This window comes from Callorhinus ursinus, unplaced genomic scaffold (genome assembly GCF_003265705.2).
Source record: "Callorhinus ursinus isolate GAN/ISIS: 27379988/994484 unplaced genomic scaffold, GSC_fseal_2.0 scaffold10, whole genome shotgun sequence".
NCBI classification, from domain to species: Eukaryota; Metazoa; Chordata; class Mammalia; order Carnivora; family Otariidae; genus Callorhinus; species Callorhinus ursinus.
This window is the reverse complement of record NW_027397072.1, coordinates 33,197,620-33,210,533: the sequence shown is the minus strand read 5'-3', so window position 1 is coordinate 33,210,533 and position 12,914 is coordinate 33,197,620. Positions and strand designations below refer to the sequence as shown.

General features: G+C 42.3%; 1 protein-coding gene across 10 annotated transcripts in view; it reads left to right on the top strand.

Moving 5' to 3' along the window:
* The window catches only part of SLC8A1 (solute carrier family 8 member A1), a 358,133-nt gene that overhangs the window by 313,442 nt on the left and 31,777 nt on the right, over positions 1-12,914 (top strand). For all 10 annotated transcript variants that reach the window (XM_073897336.1, XM_073897335.1, XM_073897334.1 and 7 more), the window contains one exon: positions 3,782-3,881. In XM_073897336.1, coding sequence (XP_073753437.1) covers positions 3,782-3,881 — 100 coding nt within the window. The remainder of the gene's footprint in view (positions 1-3,781; positions 3,882-12,914) is intronic.

Here is a 12,914-nt window from a genome sequence, read left to right as displayed (position 1 = left end):
TGGAAAGTTGGTAGGGAACCAAGAGGTCCTGCAAACCAAATGGTATCAGAACCAGGGTCCAGAGGGTGGCATCTGTCCCTGCATAGGGTCAGGGGTGCCCCAAAGCGAGGACGTTGTCTGAGGGCATAGCAAGGAAGAAGCAAAGGTAGATTCCAGGAGATTTTTCTGTGTGGAAGGAACCAGGCTGTATTTGAAGAAGGGAATAAATCTATCAGAAGCAAAGCATTCACACTGCTGACAATTAGGAGGCTTTTGTTGGTGGAGGGGAGATGGCAAGCTCTCCCTATAGCACATCCATCCCATTGACAAGTGCTCATTTATACTTAGTCCGCTTCAGATCCTGGGACCTATTAGCACAGTCAACCTACCGAAGGTATATAGTGCCTATAACCAGAGAGTTTACAACTGAGCTGATAAAATTGGATTCCTGGTTCTCTGGGTGATGAAAGTCCTTTTTCAGAAGTTAATCAGATGGGCCTTAGGGTAAGCTTAGCATTTTGAGGTGAAACTTCCTGTCCATCTTAGGTGCTCCTATCCCACCTTCCATCCCACCGTGTCCACAACAGCCCTGATGTCTGAGAACACCCTTCAGGAGAGCCACACTTGACGTCTGCAGTGGGACATGAAAAGGAACGTTGTTCTCTGGTTTTCCAGAACCACAAACCCAGATAGCAGATGTATTTTCCCCACTTATTTTTCGAAAGCAGACTCTGCTCCTCTTTGCAAAACCAGAATGAGGATCCCAAAAGAGAGAAGCGGGCCAGGACTTGAAAGCCTCAATATTTTATCTTAGATATTTCATATCAGTGGTCTCTTTTCCTTTAGCTGGATCCATGAATTTTTTTTTTTTAAATTGGTCCACAAATTGAGGTGCCTGATAGGAGACAGGTAGAAAGAAAAAATGTCTTTTGCAATCAAAGTGGAATTTTTAAGATAAAAATGCAATTAAACTTCCCCCTTCAGGCTGCTACAAATCACTGTTTCTTTCACTCATTCCCATGGAAAGAAGGAGCAGGGGTAAAGACCGGGACCAGTGCTTTCTAGGCAGACCCCAACTATCAGAGCTCAGCTGTTGTTCGATCTCGAACCTGCCTCACTCCACACGTAAGACTGGCACACATACACACAGGTTCCCTGTGATCCCGGGATACAGATGACTCAGACTATCCATTTCTATGGACCAGTCTGTCCAGACGTATTCAACCTCTCTCTTCCTCATTCACCCTGTTTTCATCTGGAATCAGAGGGCCTGGTGCAAGCTTGTCCCCCACCCCCAGGGCTCTCATGGGGAACAATTGTGTGTTCTCTCCCTTATTGGACAACCCTCAACGTTCCCCTTCCACGTACCCATGACTAAGAGGAGCAATCACAGAAATTTCTGGAGGAAGCATTAGGTTGGGCATGGCAGGGCACAGTCTCCTAGGCAGGAAAGCTTTCTTGGGTCCAGAGTTCTCTCTGGTAACCACTCCAATGACCTGAACATTTGAAAGTCCCCCAGTCTCTTTACCTAAGTTCACTTGTTCAGGGTTCTTTTCTTCCTAGAATAGCTCCCATAGACTATTTCCTCCCACCTCCTCAAAGTTCATCAGTAGTTACTGTTAACACAAAAGGGAAATTGGGAGCATGTCCCTGAGGTGCCCTCAAATATCAATTTTGGATATTATGTCATTCTTTTAAGAAATTTCTTTTTCTAGACCATAGCTATTTTAAAGACCTTTTTCAAAGCTCTCAGAACTGCTTGAAGACCCAAATCTGGGTGATACCTCACCATGTCCCACTCTGCCTTTGCCCACTGGGTTCTTTACTATGTTGTGACTAAGGGCTTGACTTTCCTAATACCCACTGTTGAGGGTGAGGTTACAACAATCGCTTCCAGGTCTAGGGCAGTGAGAGTTGATCATTGGCATATAGGAAACCTCCAGGTGAATATAGTTGGACAGGTCTAAGTTCAAATTCATCTTAGTCAGTTCCCCTCCTCCCATAGGTCAAGGGAGGACACATATGCAAAATAAGTCCCAGGTAGAACCCAGGCTATCCCATAGTCCCCCAGGATCAACATGAACTAAAGTTTATAATCTACCCTGGGTTTTTCCTCCACATAAATTTTAACTTTCATTTATTTTAAAACTTCGTTCTTTAGAGAGATTTCCTGAGGCAAGTCTGTGTGTTGAGCTCTTACAGCAGTTTCTCTCTTTCATTGTTTATCTGCCAGGTGATGGGATTCTCTGCCTTGGCATGAGAACAGAGGGCTCCCTTGGGGAGGCCTGTTCCATGTTTCCAAGACATTTAGGAAAGATCAAGGTCATTTCTTGTTACATTCTCCACAGAACTTGGAACTGGCATCAGCCAAGATATTCAGAGTGCTTGATGAAATGGGGCTGAGGCCAGAGAGAAAAGACATGCTTGTCATGTGCTTCAAGTTATACCGTGGCCAAGAGCAGTGACGGTTAGAGCTGTTATCAGGGGCACTGGCATTCTGAGCCACAGGCTTGGAGTGGAGAGGTCACCACCCTGAGGAAACAACCAAGCAAAGAATGTTGAAAATACAGAGTGGGCCTGTGGGAGATGGGCCTTTTCATGCTTATCATCTCTCTGTTCACATGACTCTTGTTGAACGAACCCACTTGACATTCTGACTGAGCTTTGGCCTTCCATACAGGCTGCTCAGACCCCATTTTCCTTACTCCCAGTTTGCTGATAACTTGCTTTATTCCCAAACTGTAGTCAATTCAGGTACATTGCATTAAACATGTACAGAGTTTGACCTCAGACAAATAAGATGTGTTTTCTGCATCTTTGCAATTAGTGGGAATTCGAGGCTGCTCTGACAGTAAGTGTAGATGTATGGTAGACTAGTCTGTGTGGTAGTTCCTCTGGGAAGAGCGGCCTCATGTCCTGGAAGTGACCCTTCTCCCTCTAGTCACTATGATTTGTGGTAGCGCTTTGGGTGCATCCGCTTGCTTAGTTTTCCTGTGAACGTTTGGCTATTCCTGTTGTTCCCTTAACTGACATTTAGAAAGCTAGAGAGTGCTAATTGTGTAAAGCCAAGTGCTTAAAAAAAAAAGTCTAAGAAAAAAAAAAAGTCTAAAGAGAAGAGTAAAGCATGGGGAAATTCAGAGCTACGCCAATTGCCATGGGCCCTAAGCCCTATGAATTCACCTGTTCTCGACTCATCTTTTCTTGCTTGCAACAGAAGTAGAGTTAGAGTGAATTCCCTAACAGCTGCCTGGCTGACAAAATCAGTAGCCAAAGAAAAATCTATTTGTTGATGAGCATGCAGGAGCATTGGGGCTCTGCTGTCTGGCTGCATTTCGTCGACAAACAAAAGTACAATAATAACGGTTTTTAGTTTCATAATCTATCTACCAACTGCGGCTATTCAGAGATATGTAATGCTGAGCAGGTCATATCTTAATTCAGTTGTAGGCAGCATCCTACAGATGAAGCCAGGAGAGAAGCCAGTCCATAAAGCATTCAAGGGGAAGGGGTGGGCTTTTGCAACATCTGCTGTTCTTTAAACACCGAGGCCATTCTTCCTTGGCCATTAGACAGTGAAGGAAGCTCCTATCTGCTATGAAGAAATTTCTATTTCAGAAGGGTTCCAAGCAAGGACTATGCTTGTTTGCATAATCGTGACAGTGTTTGATGTCAACACTTTTTCCGAGCTTAACATCCGCCATCCCTTGTAGAACTCTGGGGTTTCGGAATTAACAAGGCCTTAGATTTCCCAAGACCTTAACCAGCCCAGCAGTTATTATCTTATTCTTTCCAACCTTTCTAGAGTACCGTGGACAAACTTATTAAGAAGACAAACTTAGCCCTTGTGGTTGGGACAAACAGCTGGAGGGAGCAGTTTATTGAAGCAATCACTGTCAGTGCTGGTGAGTGCCTTTCTCTGCATGCTATAAATTACAACGGCCCAAACTGCACTTGCTTTTCCCACTGTGACCACTTGGTCTGTGTCAAAGCACCGGAGAACTTCCAGGGTAATATGAAAAGGGAAATAAATGTATTTGTAGCACACCTGCACATTTCGGAGACTGATTTAGACTTTCTAGATGAAGCAAATGTCTTCAAACGCGGCATTCTTCTCCATCTACATTGTGTCTTTCTCTCTGGAAATAGAAGAGATAAATTTAAAAGGCTTTTGTTGTCTCTACCTCACAGATAGCCAATCACGAGGCTTTGTCTGGAAAATTCCCTGAAGGCAGAAGTGGCCAAGTGAAGGTCACAAAGGAGGCAGCAAACTCCTAGGTGGGATAAGGGGACTTTAAGACCCTTCACCACTCCCATCTGTGTCATTTTACACTCCCTTCAGCAACGTCTAACGAATAAGCCTCTGCGCTGGCTCTAGAAGTGGAAATAGAATCACATTCTGTTTCTTCCTCTACAAGCAAAGTGCAGAGTCTTATTTAGGAAAGTCCTACAAAAATGAAGTTGTTTTCAAACTCAAGAAGTCAGAGACCTGAGGGAATTAAATACAGAAAGAAGCGTCTTTTTCCTGGATTGTCAAACCTTGTCCCTTGTCTGTGTGATTTTATAAAGACAGAGGAAAGTCTCTCTCCAAGATGCATGAAAGCAACACCGTTATGGGCTCCCCTGACCCCCAGTTCTTCTGCTCTATCTCTACTGGTTCTTTCTCTTTAACATTCCCCTCAGGTTCATCTTCTGTTGCAACTAATGAACAAAACTAGAATTTTTAAAATAGTGATTCCCACCGTAAAGTACAGAGCCAGCATCACTGGTGGTTGGGCCATGACTCCTAACACAACCCCCTCTTTCCAATCTGCCACAGAACCATTTGACAGATCTCTGAAGCACTGTGGGAACAGAGGGTGGTAAAACTTTCATGCCTCTTTATTATTAGTGCTGTTTATAATCACACTTAGGTTTCTTGAGATTGAGTATACAAAGGAAATTTATGAACATTAAATGGTGGGAAACTGCTTGGAGAATAGATTCGGAATTTACCCACAAATTCTACTTAGGGGAGGGGAAAATTCCCTGTCTTAGTCCCTCTGGGCTGCCATTACCAAATACCAGAGAATGGGCGGTGTATAAACAAGCTCACAGCTCATGAGGCTGGAAAATCCAAGATCAAGACCCTGACAAATTGGGTGTCTGGTGAGAAGCCTCTTCCTGGTTCATAGACAGCTGTCATCTTACTGTGTCCTCACATGGAGGAGTGAGCAAGAGAGATCTCTGAGGTCTTTTTTATAAAGATACCAATCTCATCCGTAGGGCTTTGTCCTCAAAGCCTAATCACCTGTCAAAGGCCCCATCTCCTAATACCATCATACTGGAGACGAGGTTTCAACATATGGATTTGGGGGTCGGGGGGGCCACAGTCAGTCTCCAGCACTCCCTCATTATGGCTTGTGTTTTTCTAGAAATCTAACATTAGTGTCTGAGACATGAGCTATACCCCATCTTCACAGAGATAAAAACTAAAAGGACAAAACTGGCTCAAATAAGAAAGGGCTGATGAGGTCAGTTGAAAACATTAAAAATAATAAAATTGTTTTATGGGCTTTGATATACCAGAATCAGAACCTTAAAAACATTAAAAGCAACATAAACTTTAATGAACCATTCCCAATGGTTCCCAGGTTTCCTTGGGCTGCAGATATATGAGCATTTATATAATGGTCACAAGCTGGAGATCATTAATTCATGTTTCTATACGTCAGTCGTTCTTGGTGGAAGAGATGCGACAGTGCGTGAAACAGACAGATAGCCCTACCCAAGTGGAGCTTACATCCTGCTGAAGGAGATAGGGAATAAGGCAAATAAGGAAATAAAGTGGATGTGTGATGGTGAGCTTGTCGTGGAGAACAACAAAGCTGTGGAGAGAGACAAGAAGTATGTGTAGGGGCCGCACTGGGCTGTGGCCCAGAAAACACCATCGACAGACCCATTAATGATGCAGTTTGTTTTCTAGCAGTGGAGTGGGTTTGTGGTGCTTTATTTACACATTCTAGTAACTCCCAGAGACCAGAGCAGACATTTTATGGTGGCAAAGGGCAGCTTTAAACAGCAAGAGAGATTATGCCAGGCACAAGACCAAAGTTGTGATCCTGGTCAAAACAGATATAGAGTGAAACAATGATAAAGATGCTAATACTCCCTTTAAAGGGGCGGATTTCGTTTGCAAACACTTTCATATATAATCTTGAATTAAATCCTCTCCACATCGTGGGTGATGGGTGTTATGATTATCCTTATCTTCTAGAATCCGAGCATCGGTGAGGCAGTATTGGCTTTGGAACAGTGCTCAGAGCCCTGATCTACCAAATACCAGTCCAATGGGCTGTCTACCTCCCTTAAGAGAGAGAGGTTTCAAAATGAGGAAAATTCCTCCCCACCTCTGTCTCCTTGAGGGACGCTGGTCTTGTCACCTCTCTGGTGCCATGGTTTCAGCACTCTCTCTATGGGACAAGTTCCTGCCCAAATCTTTTGAAGAACTGTTGTTAATGAATGAAATGTAAAACCTCTCAAGTGTTCTTATTTGTCACGCAGTATGTTGTGTTTTATGTTTCTGAATGACTGCTTGGGAATAACACAAAATTGCTCAGAAATTTGCAGGCTGCTGGGTAAATTGACCTTATTTACAATTTTGAGACAAAATATCAGAAAAGCAAACCCATATTTTATGGGCACTAAATTACATGAAGGGCAGTTAGAGAGCTCAATATTTGTCACTATGATTAAATTTAAGCGTCTAAAGAATGTTAATATTCTTTAGTTGTTAAATGGACAGTAAAACTTGTAAAGCAGCATTTATTGAAAACAGACTTTCATTAGATTTTAAGATTTCATGGCTAAAGAGTTGAGAATCAGAACCATTTGCCTTATTAAAAATATTAAATTGCTTTTAAACAGCTCTCCTGAGAGGCTTTTTCCTACACAATTTTCTGTGCGAAATTGAGTCTATGTATCTTGCTAAACAAAAATAATAATTTTGGAAATAGGATTTTGCTTCTGCTTCTCACTGATTATATTTAAATTAGTTTCAAGGTAACCCCCCGGCAGTCTTTTTGTCCCCCTGCTTTTCCTAAACTTCATAGCTCAGTATCTGGGCCTCCGATGACCGTACTGTTTCTGGGAACCCAGCTGATAGAGTCTAACGTTTGAAGAGATCAAGGACTCATGAGACTCTGGAGATTCGGTAGGGATCCAGCAGTCCTGTTCAGGCGGTTCTCCTTCAGTGGCCTCCTGGGTAGAACACCAGGAGCAGTAGCCTGCAGCCAGTTAGGCAGCTGTCAGATGCTTGCGAGGCGAGTCCAGTACCATCAGGTGCTTCTAAGATGTGTCAGCAGATGCACCGACAAGTGAGGCCAGCATTCACTGTATGTCCAGTTTGAATTGTCCCCAGGTCCTCCTTTAAAAAAAAAAAAAATTATGTGTTTTAGAAGAGAGAGAGCGCGCGCACGCACACATGCAGGAGCAGGGTGAGGGGCAGAGGGAGAGAGAATCTCAAGCAGACTCTGCGCTGAGTGCAGAACCCGATGCAGGGCTCGATCTTATGACCCTGAGATCATGACCTGAGCCAAAACCAAGAGTCAGACGCTCAACCGACTGAGCCACCCAGGCGTCCCCCGACACAAGTCCTCCTTCTTCCTAGTGTCTCCACCCAGGCAGAATGGAGGGATGACCTTAAGAAATTGTGGATGAGCCGGGATATAGAGGAGAAGCAGAAGTGTCAAGGAAGAGGGCAAACATTAGCTGGGTGAAGAGAACCCAGATACCAGTGCTGCCAGTTGTGCAACCACCAACAGTCTTGGGCCGTGGTGAGGTGAAGGACGATGGTTGCAAGCTTGGCTTTGGAGTCAGATGTGTGTTTGTGTCCCAGATCTCCAGGAATTCCCTGAGTGACTCCTCTCAATCTCTGTTCCCTCAAATGTAAAGCAGAGATAACTGCTCCTCACTCATGGAGTTGCTGTAAGGATTAATCAAGGCAATTCATATTTTCATGAGGGCTGTCTGTAAGTTTAGATATCACAATTGGCTCTTTGGGAGGCCAATCTTGTTGAAGAATCTACAATAAAAGATAACCAAATTTTGTGTGAATAGAGTCAATTCAGTTTAATTGCTAAAATGACTAAGTGACTAAACCCACTGCTTTTCCCTTTTATAGTGAGAGTCACACACACACACACACACACACACACACACACACACCATTTTATAGGTAAAAAACTGAGGTTCAGAAAAACACTGTAACTTGCTCAAGAAGCAAAGCTGGTAAATGACAATACAAATCAGCCCAGGATTCTCTCCAGTGTCAAGAGTGCACTCACCTGCTGTAGCTGGGGGCTGAGTATGTGCCCGTGCGTACACATGTGGACACACATGTAGAACACACAAATGCACACTACTCTGATACACACAGACATGTGTGCACACAAACACACATGAACACACAGAGACACACATACCCAGACATATGTGTGCACACACACACACAAGCACGCACAGAGACATGCACATTATCTTATATAGCATGTATCTTTATTCATTTGGACAATTGAGCCACGGCTTAAAATATGAAGGGCTATTTTCCTTTAATATTCATGCAGTCTCCTTAAGCCTCATTCAGAGGCCCCCATGGAGAACACCAGCCAGTTTGCTAAAGTACCAAGGGAAGCCTTTGTTTGCCTAATGCATCCATAGTCTTCTCCTGCCCAGTAGCTTGTGACATTCTTTAAAGAAAGTCAACACCCTGCCCTCTCTTTTCCCTGATAATTTTAGGTATCCAGCACCAAAGTTTTTTCCGAAATTCTTTTACTACTTCTGATACAGAGTTTGCCTAACAGAGCATCTATTGGCCTTCTTACAATGAAGGAACATCTCAAAGTGGCAAAAAAAAAAAAAGCCTTTTTGTGGTCTTCATTCTGTCTCTGACCAACTGTAAAACCTTGACAGAGTATTTCACCTTTCTGAATTTTTGTTTCAGCAGCGGCAGAATGAGAGGGTTTGACTAGGCAAGTTCTAAGATCCCATCTAGTATTGAAATTTGGGAGTTCTGTCAGTGGCCGGTATCGTTCTGCGATATCCCTGATGACATTGTGCTTCGTGGCCCATCTGATTTGGGCATGGACACGTCTACTCTTCCCACCCACCCAGCTTTCTTATGTTAGGTATTTAGCACAATAGCAGCATACAGTTCACAGCTATTCTCCTAGAAGGAAAGGGATGGGAGGATAGTTTTCAAAGGTAGCCTCAAAAAAAACGAAGTGAGATGATGCTTTGAAAATGCCTAATTTTCTTCCTGCTCCTTAACTGGAAATCAGAAAGCCCTGTGAAATCCTTTACAGTAGAAGGGCAGACATTCAACACTAGGCCAGCCTGGTAGATGCAGCTGGCCTGTCCACACTCACCCTGCTTCACGTAGATTATAGCCAGAGACCTGACTTCAGCCACATAATGAGGGCATGCTCTCCCAAGTCTACCAAACCAACTTGGAGGCTAGTTCGGTTTGGGGGATATTTCTATCATCAGCTCATCATCCATGCATGCTATGTGGAGAAATAGTGCTATCAATTAAATTGAATTATTTAATAGCAGAAACTGTCAACTCGATGGTGCCCCAGACAGTAATTCACTAGAAAATACTGTCAGCCTGAAGACTGACCCACTCCATGAGCCTAAATAATAAGTAATAAAAATGGTGCCTCAAATGAGCTTCACGGGATTGCCATGCAACTGGGTCTAAGCAGGAATCTTTCTAGCATCTTTTCTATTATTGAACATCATTACAGAGGAGACACTCTCGTTACTTAATGTGATAACCCTGGGTCATTTGAAAATCCCATTTAAGCAGTTAGAGAAAATGCTGCTGGGTCAAGTTTGGCACAGCCTCAGCATAACTATAAGACAATGAAGGAAGGAAGGAAGGAAGGAAGGAAGGAAGGAAGGAAGGAAGGAAGGAAGGAAGGAAGGAAGGAAGGAAGGGCAAGCAAAGTGGAGGGAGAAGGTGCTAGAGATTAGTAGGAGTTTTCATTTTTGCCCTGTTTCTTATGTGACTACAGATTCCTAATTATCCTTTATCTAAAAATCATAAGCTGACTTTTTCATTTCATGAACAAGGGTGTTATTTTCATGCTGGTTTTTCAGTAGGTACAACAGCCTTAAAGATAATCTATCAAAGACCTGTGTATGAAATTATGGCTCACATTCTGCTTCAGTAATGTTATCATTTGTTGACTGTCTTCTACATAGCCAATCCTCTATTTATGTTATTTCTATCCCTCACAGCTATACCCTGAGGTAAGGTTTGTTTTTTGTTGTTGTTTTTTTTCCTGAATTGGTAACTCTGAGGCCCAGGGTGCTTACATAAACATGTTTAGTTAGGGTCACAGAACTAGCAAGTGGCCAGCTAGAATAGGGAGCCCCATTGTTGTCAGTCCAAAGCTCGTAAGCTTTTAGCGCAACCCTGGGTGTCCCTCCTACCATCTTAATTCAGGGCTTAAGTAGCCAGATTTCAAATGAGTTAATTCAGGAGAAAGAGACAAACGTTGATGAGTCCTTCACTCTCAGTTACACATGGTGAAGGTAAGGGTTTGGAACTGAGTGTGAAAGCACTGGACAGAGGTGCCGAAGGACCAGAAAGAATACCAGGTGTGGAAAGTGGACAGGATCCATCACTGCAAGATTAATCCCATCATGAGGAACGCAGAAGCACTTCCAGATTCTTTTTGCAGTCTTGGAACTGTAGTTACATCTACTGCTAGAAATCACGTCAGGTCTTCAGAAACAAAAAGAATCAATGCCCATCCTTTTTTGTTTGTTCTTTTGTTCTTTTTGAGCTCCTGCTGTTTCCTGGTGGTATGATTAGTTATTCAGGTAGGTTTTTCATGCTCCGAATCACTAGCATGCTTGAACTAAGAGGAATAGCAATTATTTTAAACTCTAACAGGAGATGTGAACCTCACTGCTGTCATCCAGCTTCGTTTTCGTTCCTTTTTCTAGTATACAGCTAAAATATTTACATTCATTGTGATAGAGAGTGCATGTAACATGGGTGACAAAGCATTTCATGTAAAAATTGTATGTTGGAATCTTTGGCTTCTCTGGAGACTTGAGTTCAAGGGGTCAAAGACCCACCAACTAGTTGGATAGCTCTAGACAAGTCCTCTGACTTCCCATGTGAAACTGGGGGATTGGAGTAGGTGACCTCTATCTCTGGAACATGGAAATACTGAAGGGTCCTCTGAAGGACCCTTCATTTTCAGCAATAGATGTCAACTTGCTTTCCCTGGTCCTGCTCCTTGAAATTTAGGGCTCTGACTTGCATCAAGTGGACTCTCTGCCTTACAGTACCTGTTAGATAAATTGGGTAATTACGCCAACTCAGCTAAAGCTCATTTAAGACATCTAACGCTTAAGACACACCATCGGGGGTCACATTAACTAACTTCAGTAGCTGCTCTTCCTTGCTTTGAAGTAGATATTAAGAAAGTAAAGCTGCTTTAACTTTTTATCAAAGCCCTTTTCAAAACGGCCTTCACTGAATTATAATTTAGTTTTAATTTTTATCTTTAAAATATAGTGTTTGAAAAGTGTTATTTTATCTTTCCTTAGAGTTATAATAATTATTCATGATGTCACTCACTATAAAGAAAACATGATCAATTCCTACTTTAATTTAAAGAAAAGAAATTTTTCCAGCAAGTTAATTCTTATCGCTTCTGTAGTTAGAAAATCCTAAGTGTATAATTCAATATTTTTTTAATTTGCTTTGGCCATCAGAAAGCTTACTCAATTTTTTTTTTTTTTTTTTTTTTTTTTTCCCAACTGGTCAAAATTCACTCAATTCAGATGTCTGAAAGCATCCTTTATTTCTGCTTTCTTCAGACATTTGTGTCCCATTTTATCTTAAAGTATGTTATGCTGTATTGGTAGGTACAGATCTGTTCAAGTCCTCTAAGAAGTAGTAAGAATCTAAATTAAAGTCCTTTTTTGTTTTAAATAACAGCAAATCTGTCCTGTTAACCATTATTTCCCTAGCACTTAGGGCAGTGTTCAGCAATAAGTTATTTGTGGGAAAAGAATGAATGAGTTTATGTGTCAGTGTTTTTCAATCCACATATAACTGGATTAAAAGCCTGTTTTCACTACATCATACAGCTATGTCTGATCTAGAAGAAAATCTGTATAAATACATGCTCTCACACAGACATATGCCATGTTTCAAAAAGTTCCAGACATATGTAATTCATGTATAATGAATACATATACACAGGACATGCAGATACTCAGATGCATGTATTTGTACACATAAAATACTATTTTTGTATGTGCAAATTGGATCTGCAAATCTCTATTTTACAGTGGCCTTGTCTATCAGTTTTCTTAGTGAAATTTTACTGGTGTTTAGCTGATAATCATGATGCTAACTGAGAAAGAGGAAAAGCAGAGGGCTTGAGGAAGAAAAGCTTATAGTAAGTTACAGAGAGAAAACTACTTGGGGCCATACTGGTAGGTAGGCAAGGCAACTATAGAATATCTATCAACCTAAAAATGTCAGTGGTAGCAGGATAAAATGTTAAATCAGGTAGCTTCAACTCTGTTTCCAAAAGAGGCAGGCCAGCCACACAGGGGTGGTAGTGCAAGAGGGCAGGAGAAACTAGCAATTATCTTCTGGCCCTTGGATATGCTTTAGCTGATATTTCTGAAAAGAATATTGGCTTGTTGAGCTGTTTTTCTCTAAATTGCTTATTACAAAACCTTGAGGGAAACACTGTGCTGAAGGGCTCCAGAATGATTCCGGCGCTCTTATTTGTAAGCCTGGAGTCTCTTCTCTGATGCAGCTTTTGTGTGAAGCGGCATCTGTGCAGCTCTGCAAACAATGAGCCGTCACTGGATCCAGTAGCTCTTTTGTTGGCGTTGGCTGCTTCGCTGTGAATACAGTT